General features: G+C 36.0%; 1 protein-coding gene across 43 annotated transcripts; it reads left to right on the top strand.

Annotated features, from left to right (window-relative positions):
• The first annotated feature begins 2,599 nt into the window (after window positions 1-2,599).
• On the top strand, window positions 2,600-18,122 carry LOC103024156 (pancreatic secretory granule membrane major glycoprotein GP2). Of its 43 annotated transcripts, XM_049465088.1 has the most exons (23): window positions 2,600-2,696; window positions 5,976-6,035; window positions 6,869-6,925; window positions 7,392-7,442; window positions 7,613-7,663; window positions 8,268-8,318; window positions 8,490-8,540; window positions 8,710-8,760; window positions 9,537-9,587; window positions 9,741-9,791; window positions 10,531-10,581; window positions 10,755-10,805; window positions 10,975-11,025; window positions 11,179-11,229; window positions 11,966-12,016; window positions 12,477-12,527; window positions 12,699-12,749; window positions 15,004-15,111; window positions 15,814-15,998; window positions 16,193-16,356; window positions 16,444-16,689; window positions 17,507-17,669; window positions 17,789-18,122. In XM_049465088.1, the coding sequence occupies exons 2-23, from the start codon at window positions 5,990-5,992 to the stop codon at window positions 17,882-17,884; spliced, it is 1,779 nt and encodes a 592-aa protein (XP_049321045.1). In that variant the 5' UTR covers window positions 2,600-2,696; window positions 5,976-5,989; the 3' UTR covers window positions 17,885-18,122. The 43 variants fall into 43 exon arrangements, with proteins under 43 accessions (XP_049321045.1, XP_049321051.1, XP_049321053.1 ...); XM_049465094.1 differs by lacking the exon at window positions 7,613-7,663; XM_049465096.1 differs by lacking the exon at window positions 8,268-8,318.
• The last annotated feature ends 5,734 nt before the right edge of the window (window positions 18,123-23,856 follow it).

Below are 23,856 nucleotides of genomic sequence, written 5' to 3'. Positions count from 1 at the left end.
CCAATATGCCAATGTGGCCCTCGGCAAAAATGAGTTTGAGACCCCTGGCCTAGACTGTTTATTTTGTATGTAATCTAAGTGCTGTATTTACTAATGAACACAACTATACAACATTTTTCATGATTAAGCTACAGGTGCAGATTAGTTTTTTACAGATTCGCAGAACAAAATTATATTTGTAATGATGAAAAACATTTTGATTGTTTGATTATAGATTATATTTTCACATATTGTCTTCTTTAGTAAAAATAAATCTTCTTAAGCACGTTATTTCACAGATTCAGTGTTTCTTTACTGTATTATCTTATTATTTTATGTCTTAAGTTTGCCGGTTGGGTGCTTCTGTGTGCATAATTTTTGATGGTGTTACTTTTTACTCAGAATTATTAGTTCTATTGTAACAACACAACAAAAAAAATAGGATAGTTTGTAGCAGATTGGGTGGAATGAAGGATGAAAAAAAAAAAACCAATAAATATGCTGATCATTTTGGCTGTGGATTAAAAATTATGAACCTGCTTTAAAGAAGTACATGCAGTTGGATGACTTTCGGGCAAATTAAAAGCAAATTAAAAGCAGTACAAAACAGCAGTAAATTTGTTATAAGGGAGCTTTTCCTTTAACAGTATATCTGACCTGATTTGTTTTGTTTGAGGAGAGCTACAGTAAAGTAGAGGCAGGGTTCTAATCATGGAAAGCTTGAAAAAGCCCTTTATCAATAAAAAGCAAATAAGCTAGGTGAATCAAGGTGTGGATAAAGGAGCACCAGATCAAGATCCTGTGACCTGAACCCCATTAAAAATAAACAAGTTCATATTCTAAGGTCTGAAAGCACTACCTAATTTTTATTTGGAAGATAAAACAACAATGTTGATTTTAACAGATACCTATAAATAGTAAAAACAGAGAAACTGATAATATTGAAGTGGTTTCTATTTTTTCCCAAAGCTGCATTACATCATTATGACACAGCAAAAATCATATATCCCACAAAAATGTTTAAGTAATATACTTAATATGCATCCATTCCATGACAATTGGGCAATGTAATCATTTTTCCATGTGGTTCGATTAGATGTTGCTGAATGACAGTTGTTAATACAGTGCCATCTGAGGGATTGAAGAGCACAATTGTTAGGTTAGGATTGTGTCCTTCATACCATTAACTATATATACGTTAAACAAGTACAAGAGGTCTGCTTGTTTGATTGCGATTTACTAAGAGAAAGTACATGGGACATTTTAGTATGAAGTCCACTATATGAGGCCCCAGGAGGGTGAATAACCTGCAGCTGAAGGTCTCTGATCTCAACTGGCAAAAAAGGAAAATCTAATATACTGGCAAATTTATCCGGAATCATTACTGTGCTGTGTAGGAATATTTTCTTTTCCAGTAAGTTTTCTCATTGCTAAAAATGTATATATATATATTATATATATATATATATATATATATATATATATATATATATATATATATATATATATATATATACACAATTTGTGATTCATCAGAAAACAAAAACAATATAACAAGACAAATACAACTGTAACAACAGTAAACTTTATTTTTAAAAAAGCAGAGCAAAACATACAAATGAAACAGGAAGAAAACATTAGGTAGTCAAAAAAAGATGCTTGGTAAAATAAATGTATAATGACTGCATTTAAAAAGTGACAGAAGAAAAAAGCAAAATAATCACAAAATAATCATAACATCAAATTCCAATGTAAGGATGTTCTTTTAGTGGTATTTTTTTAAATAAAATACTTACTGCTAGTGTATTTGAAAAAAAAAAATACTATTCCTTCTAATGTGCACTTAACGTTATATGTACTTTTCAAAGCACATTGTTTTGACTGGCATTGTTCCCAGTCTTTTTTACCATGAAGGCATACCTGAACTGGTTTGAGTTCTTTTCTAGTAAGCCATAATTGAATGTATAAACCCATACAAGAATGTTTTCAGGGGAAACGAAAGCATGATTACTCACTCAGATTTTCCCACAGAGCATCTAAGCAATGTTTTAGAACACACTGATGAAAGATCCTTGGTGAATGCGTAGAATACTAAAGTTAAATAAACAAAGGGAAAATCCAATATTTTTGTTGGCTCAACAAACATTTTAAAGTTTTCTGGTTAAAGTTCTCTGAACTCATTTTATTGAGTTATACTGGCCAGTAAGTTCACTCAAATTGATAATATTAGTTAATCTAATTAAAACACAGTGCACACATTTAGAGTGCCTTACACTGCCTAATACAGTTTATTATAAAACGGTATTGCCATTAATCATTACTTGGCAATATTTGTCAATAGTATTTTTTTCAGTATGACTTTATGCTTGGTTATTGGAAAAAAATACTAGGCATGTATACCAATATTTCAATATTAAAAATAGATATGCCCCCAATTCCTGACCAGTCTCAAAGGACTTTTCATTATTGGACTGAAAGGAAAATGAAACAGGTCAGACCTCATACTCATGTCAAAAGAATTCTAAAGTTTCTCTTTGAGGTTATTGTGCTGTTGAATGTCCCCGTACAGCAGGTTTGGCTTGATTGATAACAATGTATTACAAATTCGTCATGACAGTGTAGTGGTTTCTGATATATATAAGCATAATCACTAACACTTTTTTCATCTTTGCAGGCAGGGAACTGCACTAGACACAAAACTGGTGGCTTGCAACCTGGTAAGATCTGATTTGTATTTTAGAATTAGGATATTAAGAGGCAGTTTTTAAAGTCAGGATTAAAGTCAGGTTTTGCTCTATACAGCACATTGTTGGAAATGTTTGATAACATAGTCTATTATTAGGCTTAATCCATGTTTGGAAAACTAACTCTTGACATTTGTTTGCTTGATGTGGTATCATTAAAATTTAAATAGGACTGGATATTTTACTGCAGTGCAAAGTGATGGATAAATAAGATCAGCATAACTGGGCATAAACATTTTCCTCCACTGACATGAATTATTTCTGTTTTAAATTAAGTTCTGTTTTTTGTTGTAGTTCTGTATTTATCTTTATTTACTTTATGGATACAGCTTTAAAATAAGGCTATTCTTGGACTTGATACTATTGTTACTCAGACTTGATGAAGTAATGCAGAACTACACAGATGTGATTTATCATTTTCTACTTCTTCTGTTTACTTCATATTTTTCTGCTGAATGTTCACAGTTTCCGAGGTATCAACACTGGTCTAATAGAGTGATGTGGCTATGAAAAGTTTAGATATGTGCGCTTATACCTATACTTAAACTATCCATCTATTTAGCTGTGCAACCAATCCGCATTTCCTCCAAAATACACTTCTATTCTATTAAATTATGATTAACGATTGACTTATGGTATAGCTGCCTGAACCAGATTAGCTTATTCTTCATTATATGCCTTACCTCGAGATTTCTTTAGCTGATATGTAGATAGATCTCACCATAATAGACAACAATGTGCTATTTAACTTTATGGAAATCAGAAATCAGTTAGAACATTTAAAATAAAAAAAGCCAATTATTTTTTGGGATAAAAAAAACATCAGTTCCTTAACCTCAAATCAGACATGAATTTGGAAACAGGCTTCTCACAAAAAGAAGATGTAAAATGCATAAAGCAGATTAGCATTGAGATAATTTTGGAACAAATTATATTCTTTACTCTTTTGACAATGCGTGGATTGTGCTTATTATTTGGGTGTGGGCCAGGAAACCAACAAATTCTATTAAGCTCTATGAATTATGCCAAGAATTGTTGTCAAATAGCCAACAAGAATGTATAATAATACTTATGCATATTGTACACAGCAAGCCTATACTACACAAGGCACAGTGCAGAATAATGCTGGGATCAGGCTGACTTTCCTTTAGCTATCACTGTCTGTGCTATTTCTTTCCTCTAATTCTTTTTGAAGCTTACTTTGTTTGAGAACAGAAGAAAAGAACAGGCTATTATAGTTAGATATGGTAGCTTTGTTTGAATCTCTGTGTAAATCTAAGGCCACGTCATCTACTATGCCTTTCTTTGGTCTCAATATGATTTTAGATAAATGTAGTTAATGGTAGAATGGTGACTGATTAGTGGATCTACATGTTCCTTTGCAGCTGTGGTGAAGGTTCCACTTTAACTTTGAGCACACTACTCATACCACCCAACCTATCCTAGCAAATTCATGTGATCCATTCTGATTAAGTTTTAGAGATAAAGGGAGAGATAATCCTTACCATGATTTGCTTCTAAAGTTATACTGCCTTAGTTTTACTTTACTAAAATGTTCTAATAATTGATAATTATTTAATGTTATATTTTGCCACATTTATCATGAAATGTGATATAATTTATTAATATACACATATATTCTGTATACTTATTGGAACAGGACGTACAGTTAAATTCACATTTATGTAAAAATTGTCTTCTTAATATTTTTATATGAAAAATAATCTGGTCTTGGCTTTTCTTGATCTCTGCAACGCTGGTCTCAGTCTACTAAAAGTCTTGGTCTTGACTACAACACTACTTTTTAATAAACTGAAAAGTCATAGATGGCTTGTATGAATAGTTATGATCTTGTATGTATATTAATGTCGTTCTATGGTTTCAGAGAACCTCAAGCATTCCAATTTGGACAGATTTTTTTTTTCTGCTACAGATGTAAACTGATCAGTCATAATATTACCAGAGCCTTCTTGTTTTTATGCTCTACTGACCTTATAGGAGCACTGTGTAGATCGTATTATTATAATTTATATTGACATACCGAATGACCTACCATTTGGCAAAACCTGAGCAACTTCCTAAGACACGATAGCAACCAGTTGAGATACAATGGAAACTGCATTAAAACCACCAAACACAAACACTAAACAAGCATACCAACTGCCACACATACCAAAGCAATTACCTTGCCACACTGTAGCACCATCTAGTCTCAGCTTGGCAATACCTTAGAAACCATTTATACCAATTAGCATGTAGCAACCATCTAGAAAATACTATAGTAACCAACAGTATCATAGCAAAGATACTGGGATACCATAGTGACACCCTAGCATCACCAGATAAACCACTTTGCAATACTACTTCATATCAACCAACAAAGGTTACCATTGTGTTCATGGTGTCCAACAAACCAACCACCTGAAAAAACAATGCAACCACCAGGTATGTCACAGAAAACACCTGTTAGTGTGTGTTATTACAGCAATGCTAAGAATGACCCACTACCCAAATAATACCTGTGGCGAGCCACAAAAAAATCAGTTGAAGAAAAATGAAGCAGGTTAACCTAAGGAGAAAGGAAAAAATAAATAAATAAACACACCTCTCCTCACGTGGGATTGAACCCGTGTTGTCAAGATTGAGATCCAATACACTACCGCTGCCCCTGCTAGTGAATTGGGATACAGCTGGGAAAAAAGGCCTAATAAGGACATATGGAGCCCAAGAACGGGCGGAAAAACGAGAATAAGTGGAAACTTATGACACGCCAAACGCGACAGAGACGGTGTATAAATGTGCACCATAGAAGCGTTTTATTTTTTTCATTATTGTTTATCATAGTTATATAGTTCTATAACAACCTCACGGGCCAGATGTTTTACGCTTGCGGGGCGCCTATTGTCGACCCCTGTAATACAGTATGCAGATATACAGAAGCACTACATTCCTTAGTGAATGTAGAAACAAGGAGGCAGTGTTAACATTATTGACTGATTGGTGTCATAATTTATTCTTCCTCAGAAAAAGAACAGTTTATTCTTAATGCCTCAAAGCCTAGTATTGCCATTGCATTCATGTTCATGATGAGTGACTGTAAACTTCCAATCACAGCTATAATTTTTCTGTGCAAATTTCTGTTTATACTCTAGATTTTGTCTTGTAAATTTGATTAAAATGTGTGCATGCATGACAGATTTTGTTTTGTAATTTAAAATAATACAATGATTTTTCATTGTTTCTGTGTTGTAGGTTTGATTCTCAGGATGGGGTATCCACCTTCACTGTGTTTGGCTGCCCTGCTCTTCCTGAGTAAGTCCATGTACTTAATGTTATAGCAAAAGGAACAATAAATGTCAATAAGTTTACTTAATGTTTAAAAATGTAAGTTTTAAACTATCCAGTTTACTAGATTAACTGTAACATTTATTAGATTAGAATAAATCACAATTTATATTAATAACAAACAAATTATAATTACAGGTAACACAATCGAAAAAACAAAGTGCCAATTGAACTCTGATAATGTAATGATACATTTTTTTATTGGTAATTATTTGTTTTTTAAATGTGCTATAATTTGTGACATAAAAAGGTCTGATATGTTGTGTACCTGAAATAAAAAAAATATAGAATTAAAAGTTTATATCTATTATCAATTCATATATTTACTATTCTGCTAAGTTAATTTAAACAACTAATTAAAAAAATGATAGAAAAGAAAGTTGTATGTTTAATTTCGATTCATTTTAAGTAATTATTCACAGGGCATGCAATTTATTGGGTTTTTTTTTATTAATTGCCTGGCAGCACTGATTTAATTTATAAAAGCTGGAAAGTTTGAGAACCCTTTCATATTTTATATGCTTCTGCATAAATTTGACCTGAATAGATAACAAATTTAGGTCTAGATAAAAAAAAAACAAATCAACCAAATGCAAGTATTAGACTTGGTCATTCAGACTTGGTTATTTGTTAAGGATGTTGATTCACTAGAGCAAACCCGTGCACTCCCCCTTAAACTTATCTAACCCCTATTTAATCCTTAAAACCTTATCACACAATATCATCATATGACTATAGACACATACAAACACAGAACATACATATTTGTGTCTCTGATAACTTACCGCCTTCTTTTTCAGACATAGTCACCACAAATGGACTCCCCGCAACCACAGTTCAAACCACAAATTTGATGGGTAAGTACCTTTTTAACTCATTAAGCATGTCACTTGTTATAAAGCCATGAAAAAAAGTCTGACTTGATGTTGTGGTTGTCTCCTTTTCTACGCAACCTGAAAACTTAACTGCTGCAAGAACAAATACCATATTAATATACAGTATAGTTAACACTGAGAAACACAATTAAAACAATTTTATCTCGAGCTGCAAAACCCCTCCGAGCTCTACTGAATCCTGCTGACAAAGATAAACTGAAAAATAAAAAACTAAATGTCTCTCTCCCTTGCCCTTTTGGAATTTAGGCTCCTCTTCATTCTGGAATTTGACCAAACCATATGGTGATATAGGGAATAAAAGAAGAAGAATACAAAAACAAATACCACATAACAAATGAACACAATGTGGCCATTATGACTATAGAAAAATACAAACACAGAACATACATACATGTGTCTCCGATAACTTACCACCTTCTTTTTACAGGTACCACCACTGGAAACCGCACAACCACAGTTCAATCCACAGGGTTAACAGGTAAGTACTTTTTTTTAACTCATTAAGCATTTTACTTGTTAGAAATACAGAAAATACAGTAACAAATCCAGCATTACAAATAAACACAATGTGGCCATTAAGACTATACAAAAATACAAACACAGAACATATATACATGTTTCTCTGATAACTTACCGCCTTTTTATCAGGCACCACACCTGGAAGCCCCACAACCACAGTTCCATCCACAGTTTTTACAGGTAAGTACCTTTTTAACTCATTAAGCATGTCACTTGTAAGAACGCCATGACAAAAAAGTCAGCAGCCAATCTCCATTGAGGTGGTCGATGTGGAGTTGGTCAGGTCCTACAAGTACTTAGGGTGCACCTGGACAAAAGGCTGGAGTGGTCAGTGAATACTGAATCCCTCTACAGGAAGGCACAGAGCAGACTGTACTTCCTTAGAAGGCTCAGGTCCTTCAGAATCTGCCAGGAACTCCTGCTGATGTTCTACAATTCTGTGGTAGCCAGCATCCTCTTTTATGCTGTAGTGTGTTGGGGAGGCAGCGTCAGCAAGAGGGATGCTGGACGACTGGAGAGGTTGGTGAGGAAAGCTAAATGAGCTCATAGGAAAGATAAAGAAAAACATCTAAACTAAATGTCTCTCTCTTGCTATCTTGGACTTTAGGTCCCTTCTCCTTTATGGATTTTGGCAAAAAAAATGGCACCATAGAGAATAAAATGAGAATACAGAAACAAATCCCACATAACAAATAAACACAATGTGGCCATTAAGACTATAGAAAAATACAAACACAGAACATACATACATGTTTCTCTGATATTTTATCGCCTTTTTTATCAGGCCCCACAACTGGACGACCCACAACTACAGTTCAATCCACAGGTTTAACAAGTAAGTACCTTTTTAACTAATTAAGCATGTCACTTGATAGAAATACAGAAAATACAGTAACAAATCCCACATAACTAATAATCACACTATATGGCCATTAAGACTATAGAAAGATACAAACACAGAACATATATACATGTTTCTCTGATAACTTACCGCCTTTTTTATCAGGCCCCACAACTGGGCGACCCACAACTACAGTTCAATCCACAGGTTTGACAAGTAAGTATTTTTTAAACTCATTAAGCATGGCACTTGTTAGAAATACAGAAAATACAGTAACAAATCCAGCATTACAAATAAACACAATGTGGCCATTAAGACTATAGAAAAATACAATCACAGAACATACATACATGTTTCTCTGATATTTTACCGCCTTTTTTATCAGGCACCACAACTGGACGCCCCACAACCACAGTTCAATCCACAGGTTTGACAAGTAAGTATCTTTTTAACTAATTAAGCATGTCATTTGTTAGAAATACAGAAAATACAGTAACAAATCCAGCATTACAAATAAACACTATGTGGCCATTAAGACTATAGAAAAATACAAACACAGAACTTACATACATGTTTCTCTGATAACTTACCTTTTTTATCAGGCACCACAACTGGACGACCCACAACTACAGTTCAATCCACAGGTTTGACGAGTAAGTACATTTTTAATTAATTAAGCATGTCACTTGAGAGAAAGCCATGACAGTGTGTCAGGCTGGTTGCTTTGACAACTTAAATAATGAAGACCATAGAGCAACTACTGCTGGACCACATCAGACCTCAGGTCCACCATGCTGAGGACCCACTGCAGCTTGCATACCGTGGGAAGGTGGGAGTGGAAGACACCATCCTCTATCTTTTGCACAGAGCTCACTCTGGACAAGGGGGTGGTGCTGCGAGGGTCCTTTTCTTCGACTTCTCCAGTGCTTTCAACCCCATCCAGTCCCTACTACTGAGAGACAGCTGATGAAAATGGAGGTGGATCTGCATCTGGTCACCTGAATCACTGACTACCTTATTGGGAGACCACAACATGTCAGGATCAGGGATGCTCCTCTGATAATTAAGCATGTCATTTGTTAGAAATACAGAAAATACAGTAACAAATCCAGCATTACAAATAAACACTATATGGCCATTAAGACTATAGAAAGATACAAACACAGAACATATATACATGTTTCTCTGATATTTTACCGCCTTTTTTATCAGGCACCACATCTGGAAGCCCCACAAGCACAGTTCAATCCACAGTTTTTACAGGTAAGTAAAGCATGTCACTTGTTAGAAATACAGAGAATACAGTAACAATCCCACATAACAAATAAACACAATGTTGCCATTAAGACTATAGAAAAATACAAACACAGAACTTACATACATGTTTCTCTGATAACTTACCGCCTTTTTTATCAGGCACCACAACTGGACGCCCCACAACCACAATTCAAACCACAGGTTTGACGAGTAAGTACATTTTTAATTAATTAAGCATGTCACTTGATAGAAAGCCATGACAGGCTGGTTGCTTTGACAACTTACATACTGAAGACCATGGAGCAACTACTGCTAGACCACATCAGACCTCAGGTCCACCATGCTGAGGACCCACTGCAGTTTGCATACCGGGAGAAGGTGGGAGTGGAAGACACCATCCTCTATCTTTTGCACAGAGCTCACTCTCATCTGAACAAGGGGGTGGTGTTGCAAGGCTCTTTTCTTCGACTTCTCCAGTGCCTTCAACCCCATCCAGTCCCTACTACTGAGAGACAGCTGATGAAGATGGAGGTGGATCTGCATCTGGTCACCTGGATCACTGACTACCTTATTGGGAGACCACAACATGTCAGGATCAGGGATGCTCCTCTGATAGTGTGATCAGCAGCACAGGAGAAACACAGGGAACCGTTCTCTCTCCAGTCCCGTTCACCCTGAACACATCGGACTTCAAATACCACTCGGAGTTAAAGAAAAAACTGAAACATCTAAACTAAATGTCTCACGCACTTGCCATCTTGAACTTTAGGCTCCTCTCCATTCTGGAATTTGGCCAAACCATATTGTGCTATAGGGAATAAAAGGAGGACAATACAGAAACAAATCCCACATAACAAATAAACACAATGTGGCCATTAAGACTATAGAAAAATACAAACACAGAACATACATACATGTTTCTCTGATATTTTATCGCCTTTTTTATCAGGCACCACAACTGGGCGACCCACAACTACAGTTCAATCCACTGGTTTGACAAGTAAGTATTTTTTAAACTCATTAAGCATGTCACTTGTTAGAAATACAGAAAATACAGTAACAAATCCAGCATTACAAATAAACACAATGTGGCCATTAAGACTATAGAAAAATACAATCACAGAACATACATACATACATGTGTCTCTGATATTTTACCGCCTTTTTTATCAGGCACCACAACTGGACGCCCCACAACCACAGTTCAATCCACAGGTTTGACAAGTAAGTATCTTTTTAACTAATTAAGCATGTCATTTGCTAGAAATACAGAAAATACAGTAACAAATCCAGCATTACAAATAAACACTATATGGCCATTAAGACTATAGAAAGATACAAACACAGAACATATATACATGTTTCTCTGATATTTTACCGCCTTTTTTATCAGGCACCACATCTGGAAGCCCCACAAGCACAGTTCAATCCACAGTTTTTACAGGTAAGTAAAGCATGTCACTTGTTAGAAATACAGAGAATACAGTAACAATCCCACATAACAAATAAACACAATGTGGCCATTAAGACTATAGAAAAATACAAACACAGAACTTACATACATGTGTCTCTGATAACTTACCGCCTTTTTTATCAGGCACCACAACTGGACGCCCCACAACCACAGTTCAAACCACAGGTTTGACGAGTAAGTACATTTTTAATTAATTAAGCATGTCACTTGAGAGAAAGCCATGACAGTGTGTCAGGCTGGTTGCTTTGACAACTTACATAATGAAGACCATAGAGCAACTACTGCTGGACCACATCAGACCTCAGGTCCACCATGCTGAGGACCCACTGCAGCTTGCATACCGTGAGAAGGTGGGAGTGGAAGACACCATCTTTTGCACAGAGCTCACTCTGGACAAGGGGGTGGTGCTGCGAGGGTCCTTTTCTTCGACTTCTCCAGTGCTTTCAACCCCATCCAGTCCCTACTACTGAGAGACAGCTGATGAAGATGGAGGTGGATATGCATCTGGTCACCTGGATCACTGACTACCTTATTGGGAGACCACAACATGTCAGGATCAGGGATGCTCCTCTGATAGTGTGATCAGCAGCACAGGAGAAACACAGGGAACCTTTCTCTCTCCAGTCCTGTTCACCCTGAACACATTGGACTTCAAATACCACTCGGAGTTAAAGAAAAAATTGAAACATCTAAACTAAATGTCTCACGCACTTGCCACCTCGAACTTTAGGCTCCTCTCCATTCTGGAATTTAGCCAAACCATATGGTGCTATAGGGAATAAAAGGAGGAGAATACAGAAACAAATCCCACATAACAAATAAACACAATGTGGCCATTATGACTATAGAAAAATACAAACACAGAACATACATACATGTTTCTCTGATATTTTACCGCCTTTTTTATCAGGCACCACAACTGGACGCCCCACAACTACAGTTCAATCCACAGGTTTGACAAGTAAGTACCTTTTAAACTCATTAAGCATGTCACTTGATAGAAAGCCATGACAAAAAGTCAGCCATGATGTTCTGGTTGTGGTTTTCTATGCAACCTGAAACCTGAACTGCTGCAAGAACATATACCATATTATTATACAGCAGTAAACACTGAGAAACACAATTAAAACAGGTTTGTCTTGTGAGCTGCAAAACCCCTCCAAGCTCTACTGAATCATGCTGACAAAGATAAAGAAAAACATCTAAACTAAATGTCTCTCTCTATTGCCATCTTTGACTTTAGGTCCCTTCTCCAGTCTGAAATTTGGCCAAAGCAAATGGCACCATAGAGAATACAATGAGAATACAGAAACAAAGCCCACATAACAAATAAACACAATGTGGCCATTATGACTATAGAAAAATACAAAAAACAGAACATACATATGTTTCTCTGATAACTAACCACCTTTTTTTATCAGGCCCGACAACTGGAAGCCCCACAACCACAGTTCAATCCACAGTTTTTACAGGTAAGTACCATTTTAACTAATTAAGCATGGCATTTGTAATAAATACAGATAATACAAAAACAAATCCCACATAACAAAATAAACACAATATGGCCATTATGACTATAGAAAAATACAAACACAGAACATACATACATGTGTTTCTGGTGACTAACCACCTTCTTTTTACAGACACCACAACTGGACGCCCCACAACTACAGATCAATCTACAGTTTTTACAGGTAAGTACCTTTTCAACTCATTAAGCATGTCACTTGTTAGAAAGCCATGAAAAATAGTTGTGATGTTCTGGTTGTCCTCTTTTCTAAGCAACCTGAAACCTGAACTGCTGCAAGAACAAAATACCATATGATCATACAACAATTAACTGTGAAACACAATCTAAAACATTTTCTTTTGAGTTGCAAAACCCCTCCAATCTCTACTGAATCCTGCTGACAAAGATAAACCGAAACAACTAAACTAAATGTATCTCTCCCCTGGCCTCTTGAATTTTAGGCCCCTCTCCATTCTGGAATTTGCGACAACGCACAGCGATGTATTCCATTTATTTTTAATGTCAAGCGCCACCTCCGTCAGATTCAGTCACGCAGTGCATCAGGGGTCCGATGCGTCCAGTGCGGGGGATGCGATGAAAAGTTGAACTTTATGCAAATGAATCCATCCACTGCGTGTAGAAGGGCTGCAGAGATTGTTGGGGTCTCTGGTGTGCTTTAAAAATATTAATAAATATATTAATAATATATGCTGCTCACTAGACAGTGTAATTAAGCTTAATCAAACCTTTATATTTATAAATACACATTTACATTTATTAGTTTATAGGAAATAATAATAGGTTTTATAAAAGCATTTTCTCATCTATTAAAACGATTTAATTGGACGACGCCAGGCACGCCCACATGTAACCAGTTGGAGGGAGGCTGCTCTGCTTAGTTTTGAGTCTTCTCAGCCTCGAAATAAAGCTCTGATTCTGCTCTTCCTCCTGTTATCTCTATATGAGTGTAGAGAAGTAATGTAAAACTGAGGGTGCTGACTTGTCGTTAATATTAGCACCTTGCCTGTGTTTATAGTTGTTTGGACTACAGCTTCTGTCTGGTCGCGTGAGTCACGTCACGCGGTTTCTACCGCGGTACCGCTTGCCGCGAGGTCACAGTTGAACAAAGTTGACCGCGGTGAGCGGTAGCTCGGTAGAGGTGTGGTTGTGGGCGGGGAAACGCACCGCGTTCCGCTCTGCTCCGCGGCTGAGAGGCACCGCTCTACCGCTAGAGAAACAACCCTATGGGGTCAGTGTACCGCGCCGCACCTACCGCGTGCAGTGTGTAAGCACCTTGAGGTAGAGGAGAGGAGAGGTCGTGTGTGTGCGTGTTGGAAAGAGGAGGTTATGTATAATCCGTGTGGTTCGCTTTATAGACATAAATATCTTCACTGAATCTCCCTACATTTTCCATTGTGTAAGTTACATTGAAACATAAATATTAAAAAATTAGAAGAAAAGGGAAATGACTAGCTCTGTAAGTTTAGCTATTTGCTCTCTGTAGTGTGAGCTCGACACAACAGTGTAGTTTTGTTTACTAATGTTTTAAAGTGGCTCTAAAAGCAGGTTGTTCTCGTTTCAACACACTTTTTTTATTCTACTAGTTGATAAGTGACTTACATGTTAACTGCATTAAACGTTAAATAGTTTAGTAAGAACAACTAAATCCGCTTTAATATTTTAGTGTTATGCCAATATTAACCCCCACCCCCCCAAAAAAAATTGGTTGCTCATGATATAGATTATTTTACTGTATGCTGTTTAGTTCTCCTGGTGTGTCTGACAGGTTAACTGTTTGATTTGAAACAATTTCAAGTTACTAATTTGTGTTTTTATATTAGTGTTTTAAGCTGTAATGGCCATCTCTTTCTCTTTCCTTGCAAAGCAGGTTTAGAAATCCCAGCCAACATGTTCACAGACAGCCAGATATCTGCCAAATTACATTATTTAAAAAACGATTTAAAGTTTTAAACTAAAGATTTTATACCATGTTCTTTAATGAAAGTATGAACCACTGTTTACAGGTTAAACATTAGAAATGCTTAGCAGTGTATGGAATCAGCTCAGAGGTAATTCAGTTATATACAATGGAGCTCCCAGGATTTGACACACATTTTATTATTGAAGATTGTCAACATTGCTTAACAAATTCTTTTTTTTAATATTTTTTTTAAGTAAGGTATAGCCATACTATAATAAGGTTTGACTTGGACTTTTAGTTTTATTGTTTATGTCTGCACTAATATTTAAAGAGTGTATGGTCATGAAAATTTGCCACGAAGGCTTGGAAAAGTCATGGAAATTTATTGGTTTAAAAAGTGTATGAACCCTGATATTTGTATGTCAGTTACTTGACCTTTCAAACTGTTTTATATAAGGTAACTCTGACTGTGCCATTCTATTTGTTTCTCTCTCTCTCTCTTTTTATCTCTTTCTAGCCTGTTCAGCTTTGAACTGCACTGCCAGAGAAGAGTGCAAGGCGAGAAGTGGAATTTATGGCTGTGCCTGTGCGAACAACAATCCAAGATTTAATGCTGCCACTTTTGGTAAAAAAAAAAATCCCCTTTTCTATAAAATAAAGTTTTGAATGATATGGGCACTGTGCAGAATGTGTCTCATAGGTGCTTCTATCTTTTCCAGTACCATTTTCAGCTGTTTCTGCAGGTCACAATATGAACTATTTAAGAAATTACAGTTATAAGGAACAGTGAAGGGCAAGCTGAGGTCTGGACGACCAAGAAAAAAAGTACAGCTCACAAGATTTCTAGTCAGATCAAAAAACTTGTTTTTCTGCAAAAGACCTTCAGGAACATTTAGCATTTAGACTCTGATGGTCCACGGTATTTTTCAGTGTCAGTGTGATAATTTTAACATTTATATTGGTTTGTTCATCATGAAGTACATACAATATAAAGTACATTCATTCTTCTCTTATTTTTATATAAAATGTATTTTAAATATTGCCCTTTTTTGATAGAGAGCAATTACCTTTTGAAACCTTTTTAGCCCTTTAACTTTTTCATTAAGTTTCCTTAAGGAAAATGTGCACCTTCTATTCAATAAACATGAAATATCTCATTCACCCAAATATACTCGTGCTACCCCTCCAATTTTTCCAAATACTGCTGTCAAGGGAAAATAAAAGTGTCAGCAAATAAACTGAGTATAATTGTAGTTGACTGTAGTGTTTACCTGGAGCCTGTTTAATCTAAATCTGTGTCTGACACTATTTGCCTTATTTTTCTCAGATGCCTACAACTACTGTAACAGCAGTTCTGGGGTGCTGTCACTCTCTCGCTGTGAGCTCTTCGAGGCTGGATTTCCTTCAGACTTCCTTCACCTCAATGATCCTAGTTGTGGAGGGGATATCCAGGATGACAGAGTGGTGTTCACTTTCGACAACAGGTTTAGGATCTGTGGCACAACAATGAAGGTATTATTATATAGGCTCTGTTGTATAGAGTATATACAATTAAATTATTTTCACATTTGTCATTTAAAATCAATAAATAAAATAGTACATGGGCCCAGCAATAGCTTTGCTGCTAACGTTTTAAAACAGTAAAATAAATCAGACTACATAACAAATAAAAATAAAAGTTAATTATACAATTCTGCAATTCTTAGAGTAACGCAACACACTTAATCTACGAGAACACTGTTCGGATGGCAGAAGGTGTTTATTCAGGTAGTGTGATCAGTCGTGACAGCTGGCTGGACGTGAAATTCTCCTGTGTGTATCCACTCATCCAGAGCATCTCTATGTCCATGTCTATTTACTCCAAGGAAAGGTACTGATACTTAATACACCAGCAGGAGATCTTTTTACATTTTTGAGTTCTCTATATTTTAAAGATAATATTTTTTTTCTTTTACAGTGTTGTGTCCAAAATACTGCCAGGTACTGAGAGCGCATATCAGCTCCGTCTGGTGACCTACCCCAATTCTTCATTCATTACTCCCTATTCCGGAAATATTACGATTGAAGTAAACCAGCAGGTCTTCATAGCTGTGGAGGCTGATGGAATTGACAGTTCACAGTTTGCTACTGTGCTGGACAGCTGCTGGGCCACTCCCTACAACGACATCAACTATCCTGTTCGCTGGGATCTGATCATTAATGAGTAAGAGGAAAATCATACTACTAAAAATCAAACTATTCATAATTCACTCATTGACAAAATAAATGTGTATATTGTAATTGATTGCAACATTAAAGTAAAAGGATACATTTATTGGGGGAAAAACTGTACAATAAAAAGAAGGCTCTAGTAATCTGTTGGGCTGCCTCTACCCTGGATACAAGATGGTTGAGCATGGAGGAATACGAGTTCTGTATGTTGTAGCTTGACCTTCTCTCTGTCCAGTAATGCACCTCCTCTCAAAGTCTGTCAACTGGGAAAAATGTTCTTGTACTTTATTGCTGAGACACATCTAGCAGTCAGTGATCACTCACCAAGAGGAACACTACCCAAAAGAAGCCTCTCTGAGACTCTTTTTGGTATTTTATGGTGCAGTAGGGGAAGTAATTTTACACCCTCTTGTGGCAAGGCCCAGTGTCTAATCAAACCATGTCTGTGATGATTATACTGCATTTTTAATATTGCATGAAACACAGATTCCCACAGTTTTAAGGCCATCTGTGATTATTATTTTTGTCAGTGAGTGTAAAACACATCTTTTGAAAACCCAAAGTTTATCACAAGAGTCATGATAATATATAGTCCCAGATAAGGATTTTTTATGACGTCTCTTTATCTAATATATTGATGTGCTTTGGATTAAAGTTGAAAATAAACATTCTACTAAATTTATTTGTAGCTTTATTGTTAAGCTTAAACTCAAAGTGTTTTAACTCTATAGGCCTCAGTTCATGCAGATTTAATAGTATTTAATTAGGCCCGACCCACACCTAACCCTAATTCTTCATTCCTTTTTCAGGTGTCCCAACGAGAAAGATGGCACAGTGGAGGTGCTGCAGAATGGAATCTGGACAGCCAGTCACTTCTCTTTCAGGATGTTCACCTTCACTAACCTATCTAACAGCATCTTCCTGCACTGTCAGGTGCACCTGTGCCCGCGTATGAGTGGTCAGTGCTCTCAGGTGAGTTCAGATCTCTTATCTCTCACTCTATTACTTCAGCAAATTGAATAAGATCAAAATATTATTTATGGAGTTTTTGTGACGTTCACTAAAATAAAATTATTTCTGTGCTTTTTTAGCCATGTAATAAAAATGATGACGATGATAAATTCAGAGGAAGACGTCGCAGATCTGTGGACTTCCACGACAAAGCTTCTATCAGCATGAGCTTCTAACTCTCTGGCCCTTTGAAACCTCTGTTTGTGTAACATGGCCTAGCCTGTTTATTCTGTATGTAATTAAAGTGCTGTATTTACTAATGAACACAACTATACAATATTTTTCATGATTAAGCTACAGGTGCAGATTAGTTTTTACAGATTAGGCGAACAATGAAAAACATTTAGATTGATTATTGATTATATTTTCACTTATTTTCTTCTTTAGTAAAAATAAATCTTCTTAAGCACTTTATTTCACAGATTCAGTTTTCTTTACTGTATTATCTTATTATTATTTTATGTTTTACTGAAGTTTGCCTTTTGGGTGCTTCTGTTTGCATAATTTTTAATGTTATTACTTTTTACTCAGAATTATTAGCTCTACTGTAACAGCACAGCAAAAAATTGGTTGTGCAGCAGATTGGGTGGAACGGTAGATAAAAAACTATAATTGTGTGCAGATTATTTGGACTGTGGATTATAAATGATGACCCTGCTTTAAAGGAGTATATGCTAGTGATCAACCGATATGTTTTTTTTTTTTCTACTCTTTTTTTTTAAAGCAATTTTTTGTTTTGATACATAGGAATCACAAAAGTAGAGAAAACAAAACAAAAGGCAAAGAAAAGAAAGAACTTCAAAGTACAATCACAAATATGCACACACAAAAAGAAAAGAAAACATGCACAGTGGGGTGACGGTTCCCATAATTATAAGTCTTTTGCATTAGAGTTCTTGTAGAATGTCCATTTCTGCCAGCTCTGCTCAGCCGCATTTTTTTGGATACGCAGAAGGAGTGTCATTTTTTCCATGTTATATATCTCTTCCATTATTTCCATCCATTGTTTTATTTTTGGTGACTCTTTTTTCAACCAGTTCTTTGTAATAACTTTCTTTACTGCCATAATCATTATTGTAAAGATATAAACATCCACTTTTTCAATCGAACCTTCCGGAATCAGGCCAAGATATAAAATCCTTGGATCTCTCGGAACTTCATATTGGAGGACTTCCTCTATTATTTCTAATACTTCCGACCAGAGTGGTTGTAATTTCACACATGACCAAAAAACATGCAGGTGATTGGGATTGATATGGCCACATTCTCTCCAACAAATCTGGTTTCCGATATGGGTTTTTTGATGGCCGATGCCGATATTTAGACAAAAGTAGTGGCCGATACAAAGCCGATAATCCCATTTTTTTTTTTCTGATATCTTTGTAAGTGTTCGAAGTTTGTTCATTTTGTGTTCTTAGTGTTATTCTAGTTATTCAATTTCTTGTTTGTGTAGTCAAGCTTAGTTTTGGTTTTAGTTTTCTTATTTATTAATGTTTGTTTTGTTTTCATTAATCTTGTTTATTAAATAAATTGTAAAATATATATCTGCACTTACGTCCACCCTTCTTATTTGTGACACCTGTTACCTTCAAATATACTAACATCTTTTATGTTTTTAGACTTCAGCAAATTTAAACTTCAGAAAAGTATTATATAATAATACAGGGAGGGAACCAGAATGACCAGAATTTGCACACACAAATATTGGCCTCTTGTGCTCTTATATCGGCCGATGCCAGTTATCTAAAAAATGTCAATAGTTGTCCGGGCGATATATCGGTCGATCACTAGTACTTGCAGTTGGGGTGGCTGTCAGGCAAATAAAAATCTAGGCCTTCACTTTAGATGAAAATTAATCGGAGAAAATCGGAGGAGTGAGGGTCGAAAAAAATGACAAACCTGATGACCTGATTTGTTTGAGAAGAACTACAGTAAATTTGCATGAACATTTGGACTCCTAAAAAAGGGTTTATAATAAAGTTTGTACAAAAACCCTACATTCAACCAAAACGCTGTACACATTCTACATGCTCTCTTGTAACCATCCATCTTGCTCTTGATTACATTCCAGAGGTTTTTAATTGGGTTCAGTTCTGGAGACTGACCGTCAACTTCAAATGTCAGCAACCGCAAGATGACATCAACGGACCTACAGTTGGAAACAGGTTCCTAGAAGCAGGGATCAAGTCATGTAAAGCTTGAAAAAAGCCCTTCCCCAATAAGCAAATATGATTGATATGATATGATGGTGAATCAAGGTGTGGATAAAGTACCACCAGTTCAAGACCATGTCATGGCCAGCCCAGTCTCCCGACCAGAACCCTATTGAAAACCTCTGGAAAATAATTAAAAGTAAAATGACAGTCACAAGCTAACCAAATAAAGCTTAACTGCCTGGATTTTTATGCGAGCAGTGGAATAAGTTCACCCAAAAGCAGTGGGAAAGACTGGTGGAGAGAATGCCAAGACACATAAAAGCTGTGATTACAAATCAGGGTTATTCCACCAAATACTGAAGTCTGAAAAGCATTCTCATTTTTATTTGAAAGAAATGTTGTCAGTAGTGTATAGCTAAAACAAAAATGTTCATTTTAACATATACCTATAAATAGTAAAATCAGAGAAACTGATAATATTGAAGTGGTTTCATTTTTTTTCAGAGCTGCATTACACCACCATAACAAAGCAAAAAAGGCATTAATTTTCCATTAGTTTCAGACTTTTTTTTAGGCTGGCTATCAGATTAAGGACCACACACATCAGTACATCATACAGACAGTCAGTAACTGGCCTCTGACCTGACCACCAGCACTAATGTCGGAAAACCCGTTCGCTGGGCATTCAGTGTTAATGGTACAATCTGTAGTGACTTATTTTGTCTTTTTACATGCAAAACTGGATCTATATCCAATGGATTGTTGACACCTCTCCTCATCAATTCATTACAAATTAAAAAGGTGTTTGTAATAAGTAGTGTTTCAGTTCTCAATATGAACTCTAAGGAGGTGTTAATGCAAGTGAATGAGCAATCCTGAACACAACTGCGCTGCTGAGCTCCATCTTGAATTACTTTTCTCCTTTTCAACATCTGAAGAAATCAACAATTACTCTCTAGAGAGGTCGATCAGGTGCTTGTTTAGTCTCTCTCATTTTAAATGGAGGAAAGAGTAAAATAAAGATCCAAAAGAAAACAACCAAAGAAGAGAAAGCCAAAAACAAACAGAGATCAGAAACCAGACAGACTAAACAGACCGTGAATGCTCAGTACACAACAGGAGGGGTTTGGCAATACTTCACAAAGAGAGAGTAATCAGTCACAAAAGAAACACTTTAATACTAAGAGCATGGGACAGTTCATGGCTGAATGGTCACACGTGATAGAGACCTTCAGAGTAGGAGGTTTGTGGAGATTGTAGTGAAACGGGTGAGAGGTGGATCGAGAACACAGAAACCTGACCTTAAAACTCTCATTCCGACAGGGTGTCCTAACAGGGTCATTTGCTGTTTTCAAATGCTGACTAAAGACCATCTCTTAATAATGCTTAAAGTAGCACTTATAAAACGCTTATGATTGAATTCATCTCCTACGGAGGGCAACAAACATCAATACCGCATTCAGGCTCCCAGTACCTCTCAGCTGTCCAAAACCTCTAATGTTAGAATACATAGCCACTGGGCTTTCTGTGTTGATGGTACTTTGGAAAGATTGCTTAAAATCCCATTTGGAAATGTATAGAATTGCATTTTAATGGCACACCATACACAATTAGCTGGCTGTCATTACAGCTGGCTGACCCAATTGATAGCTTACGTCTTACAGCTTAATTTAAGCAATAACTTAAGGTCGGCCTGGACGTTGTTTAGCATCCCATACAGAAAGTTGATAAATGTCAATAAACTGGTTTCAGAAATAGGTTGCATGTTAGAATATATAGAACAGTGTGACATAGTTACTGACATTACTATAATTACTATGATTACAGTAAATTTACGGCTTTCTAAGTATAACATTTTCTTTTCCTTACACTTTACTCTATTAATCCTAGACTATTTTATCTGTAACAATAAATATCTCTAAAGCATTTAATAGTGGTATCATTTTAAATACCTGGGGAGCATTGGAGGTTTAAGTTGGCCTGACTTATGACTTATTAAAGGGCTATTAAAAATAACTCTAAAAACTTATTCTCAGCAGTCAAATGAGATCAAAGGTATTTATTTTGTTATGGAAGTCGTATATTAAGTTTAGATATAAATTAATATATATAAATTTCAAGGTTGTTTTTTAAGGAAAGATGTAAGTTAAAAAGCCAAAAGTGTAAATAAGTTAGACGTTTTCTAAATATTTTGAAATAGTAAACTATGTTGGGATTACTTAATTAAAAGTTTGACACCCTGCTTTCACACAGCTATTTCCTCCTTGTTGTCTTGATCTTATCTTACCAAGAAAAACATTATAGGTTAATGCCAATGGTTAATGCTGTTATAATTAATGGGTCACAGAGTTTTGAGTGTCCTTTAAATGCTGTTGTACCTGTTTAATAGATGTCAAGGTGTGCTCAGTGACTTGATGAATTGACACAATGTAACCTGAAGGTGTGGAAACTTATTCATGGCAGGTGGTGTATACAATGTTTTTTTTTTTTTGGAAACAGTGTGCCCTTTACCTGTTTTCATTTTCACTGTTGAAGAATAAGAATTTAGTAATTGATGTGACAAACTTTGAACCTCAAACACTGTTGTTTCTACTTCAAAAGATAAAGTAATTTCTTCCAAGTGTCGGTTCCACCTTAAATGCTGAAGCTACACAATCACACTAACACCGTTTTTTTTTTTTTTTTTTTTTTTTTGACATTTTCGTTATATCTTGTAAATTTCAGACATAAAATGAAAATCTGGTGCTTTAAAGCAGTAATTCTGTGAGCCATTTGTGTGCCCCGGAAGTTACTGCAACTGGAGCTCGCCGGTTTTGGATGGAGTTGAGGATGGAAAGTTTTATCTTGTTCAGAGGAACTAAACGCTTGGCTGCGCTGTCTACACTAGAGTGCGCGTCTAAAACCGTGTTTACGGTAGCCGCGTGCACCGCGCACTGGAGGAGTAGAAACTAGTGCAGAAACTAGTTTTACAGCTAAATAAACAGTATTTAACCAGGTCTAATCAACAAATATACACCAGAAAGACTACTGCATATCTGTAGAACAGTGTAACATTTTGGAAATATTTGGAGTGCTATTAAATAAGCAAATCAAATAAATATATCACAGCACTAAATTCTTAAAGATCTCATTCTCATGTATCTCCCAGATATTTGTTTCAAGTAATGTCCATTCGGTTTTGTATAAAGTGCTATAAAACAAACAAAAACAATTATCAAATCAGACCATGAAATTATTGAAGAAGACATTCCATACTACTATTGTCATGCATATAAAGTGATATTACTGTATCTTTTTGGAGTAGTTGGATACCAAACTCAGGAAAAAAATATATTTGATTGTGCAAAACCAGATTTCAGAGTCCTATAAAACCAGCAAATCAAATTGTTATCCAATGACATGAAAAAAAAACTTAAAGAACACATTCCATATTGTGGCGTCTGTGTGTGTGTGTGTGTGCCAGCTTGTAGTGTGCCTGTGGGGGTGGGTTATGGTAATCCGGGGCCAGCGGGGCATTATGGGGGTATGTTTTGGGTGGGTTAAGGGGACCTACCATCTCTGTGTTGGATAGCTGGGTTGGTGGCCTCAGGGCTGTTTGTGCTGTGTTGGCAGTTGCGTTCCGCTCTCCTAGCCTTACTTAAGGCTATAAGTGAGTGGTAAGCCTGTTAATAAAGATCTGTATAGTATTTTCAATGAGTCTCACGAGTCCTCCTTCCTCTTCCACGCCACTATATTATTAATGGCATGAGTAACAAGTGATATTACTGTATCATTTTGGAGTAATTGGATACCAAACTTAAGGGAAAAAAATTTAAAAGACTCCAAAATTTGGTTTATGCACAACCAAAGTTATTTTTCCTAAGTGTGGAATCCAAACTTATCAAAATATACGTAATAATATCATTTGATACGTATGTGATTCATAGTATGGAATGTGTTTTTCAAAGATTTCATGGAGTGAAATTTCATGGTTTATAAAACAGTACAATGTT

The sequence above is a fragment of the Astyanax mexicanus genome, chromosome 15, assembly GCF_023375975.1.
Source record: "Astyanax mexicanus isolate ESR-SI-001 chromosome 15, AstMex3_surface, whole genome shotgun sequence".
NCBI classification, from domain to species: domain Eukaryota; kingdom Metazoa; phylum Chordata; class Actinopteri; order Characiformes; family Acestrorhamphidae; genus Astyanax; species Astyanax mexicanus.
Note: the sequence above shows the minus strand (reverse complement) of the source record. Positions and strands in the feature narration are given on the sequence as shown.

Bases quoted from the DNA above. Each gene is read 5' to 3' on its own strand.
- LOC103024156 (XM_049465088.1), top strand. From the start codon at position 5,990: ATGGGGTATCCACCTTCACTGTGTTTGGCTGCCCTGCTCTTCCTGA. The intron at 8,319-8,489 runs GTAAGTACCTTT...CTTTTTTATCAG, and splicing joins TCAATCCACAGGTTTAACAA to GCCCCACAACTGGGCGACCC. The intron at 17,670-17,788 runs GTGAGTTCAGAT...GTGCTTTTTTAG, and splicing joins TGAGTGGTCAGTGCTCTCAG to CCATGTAATAAAAATGATGA.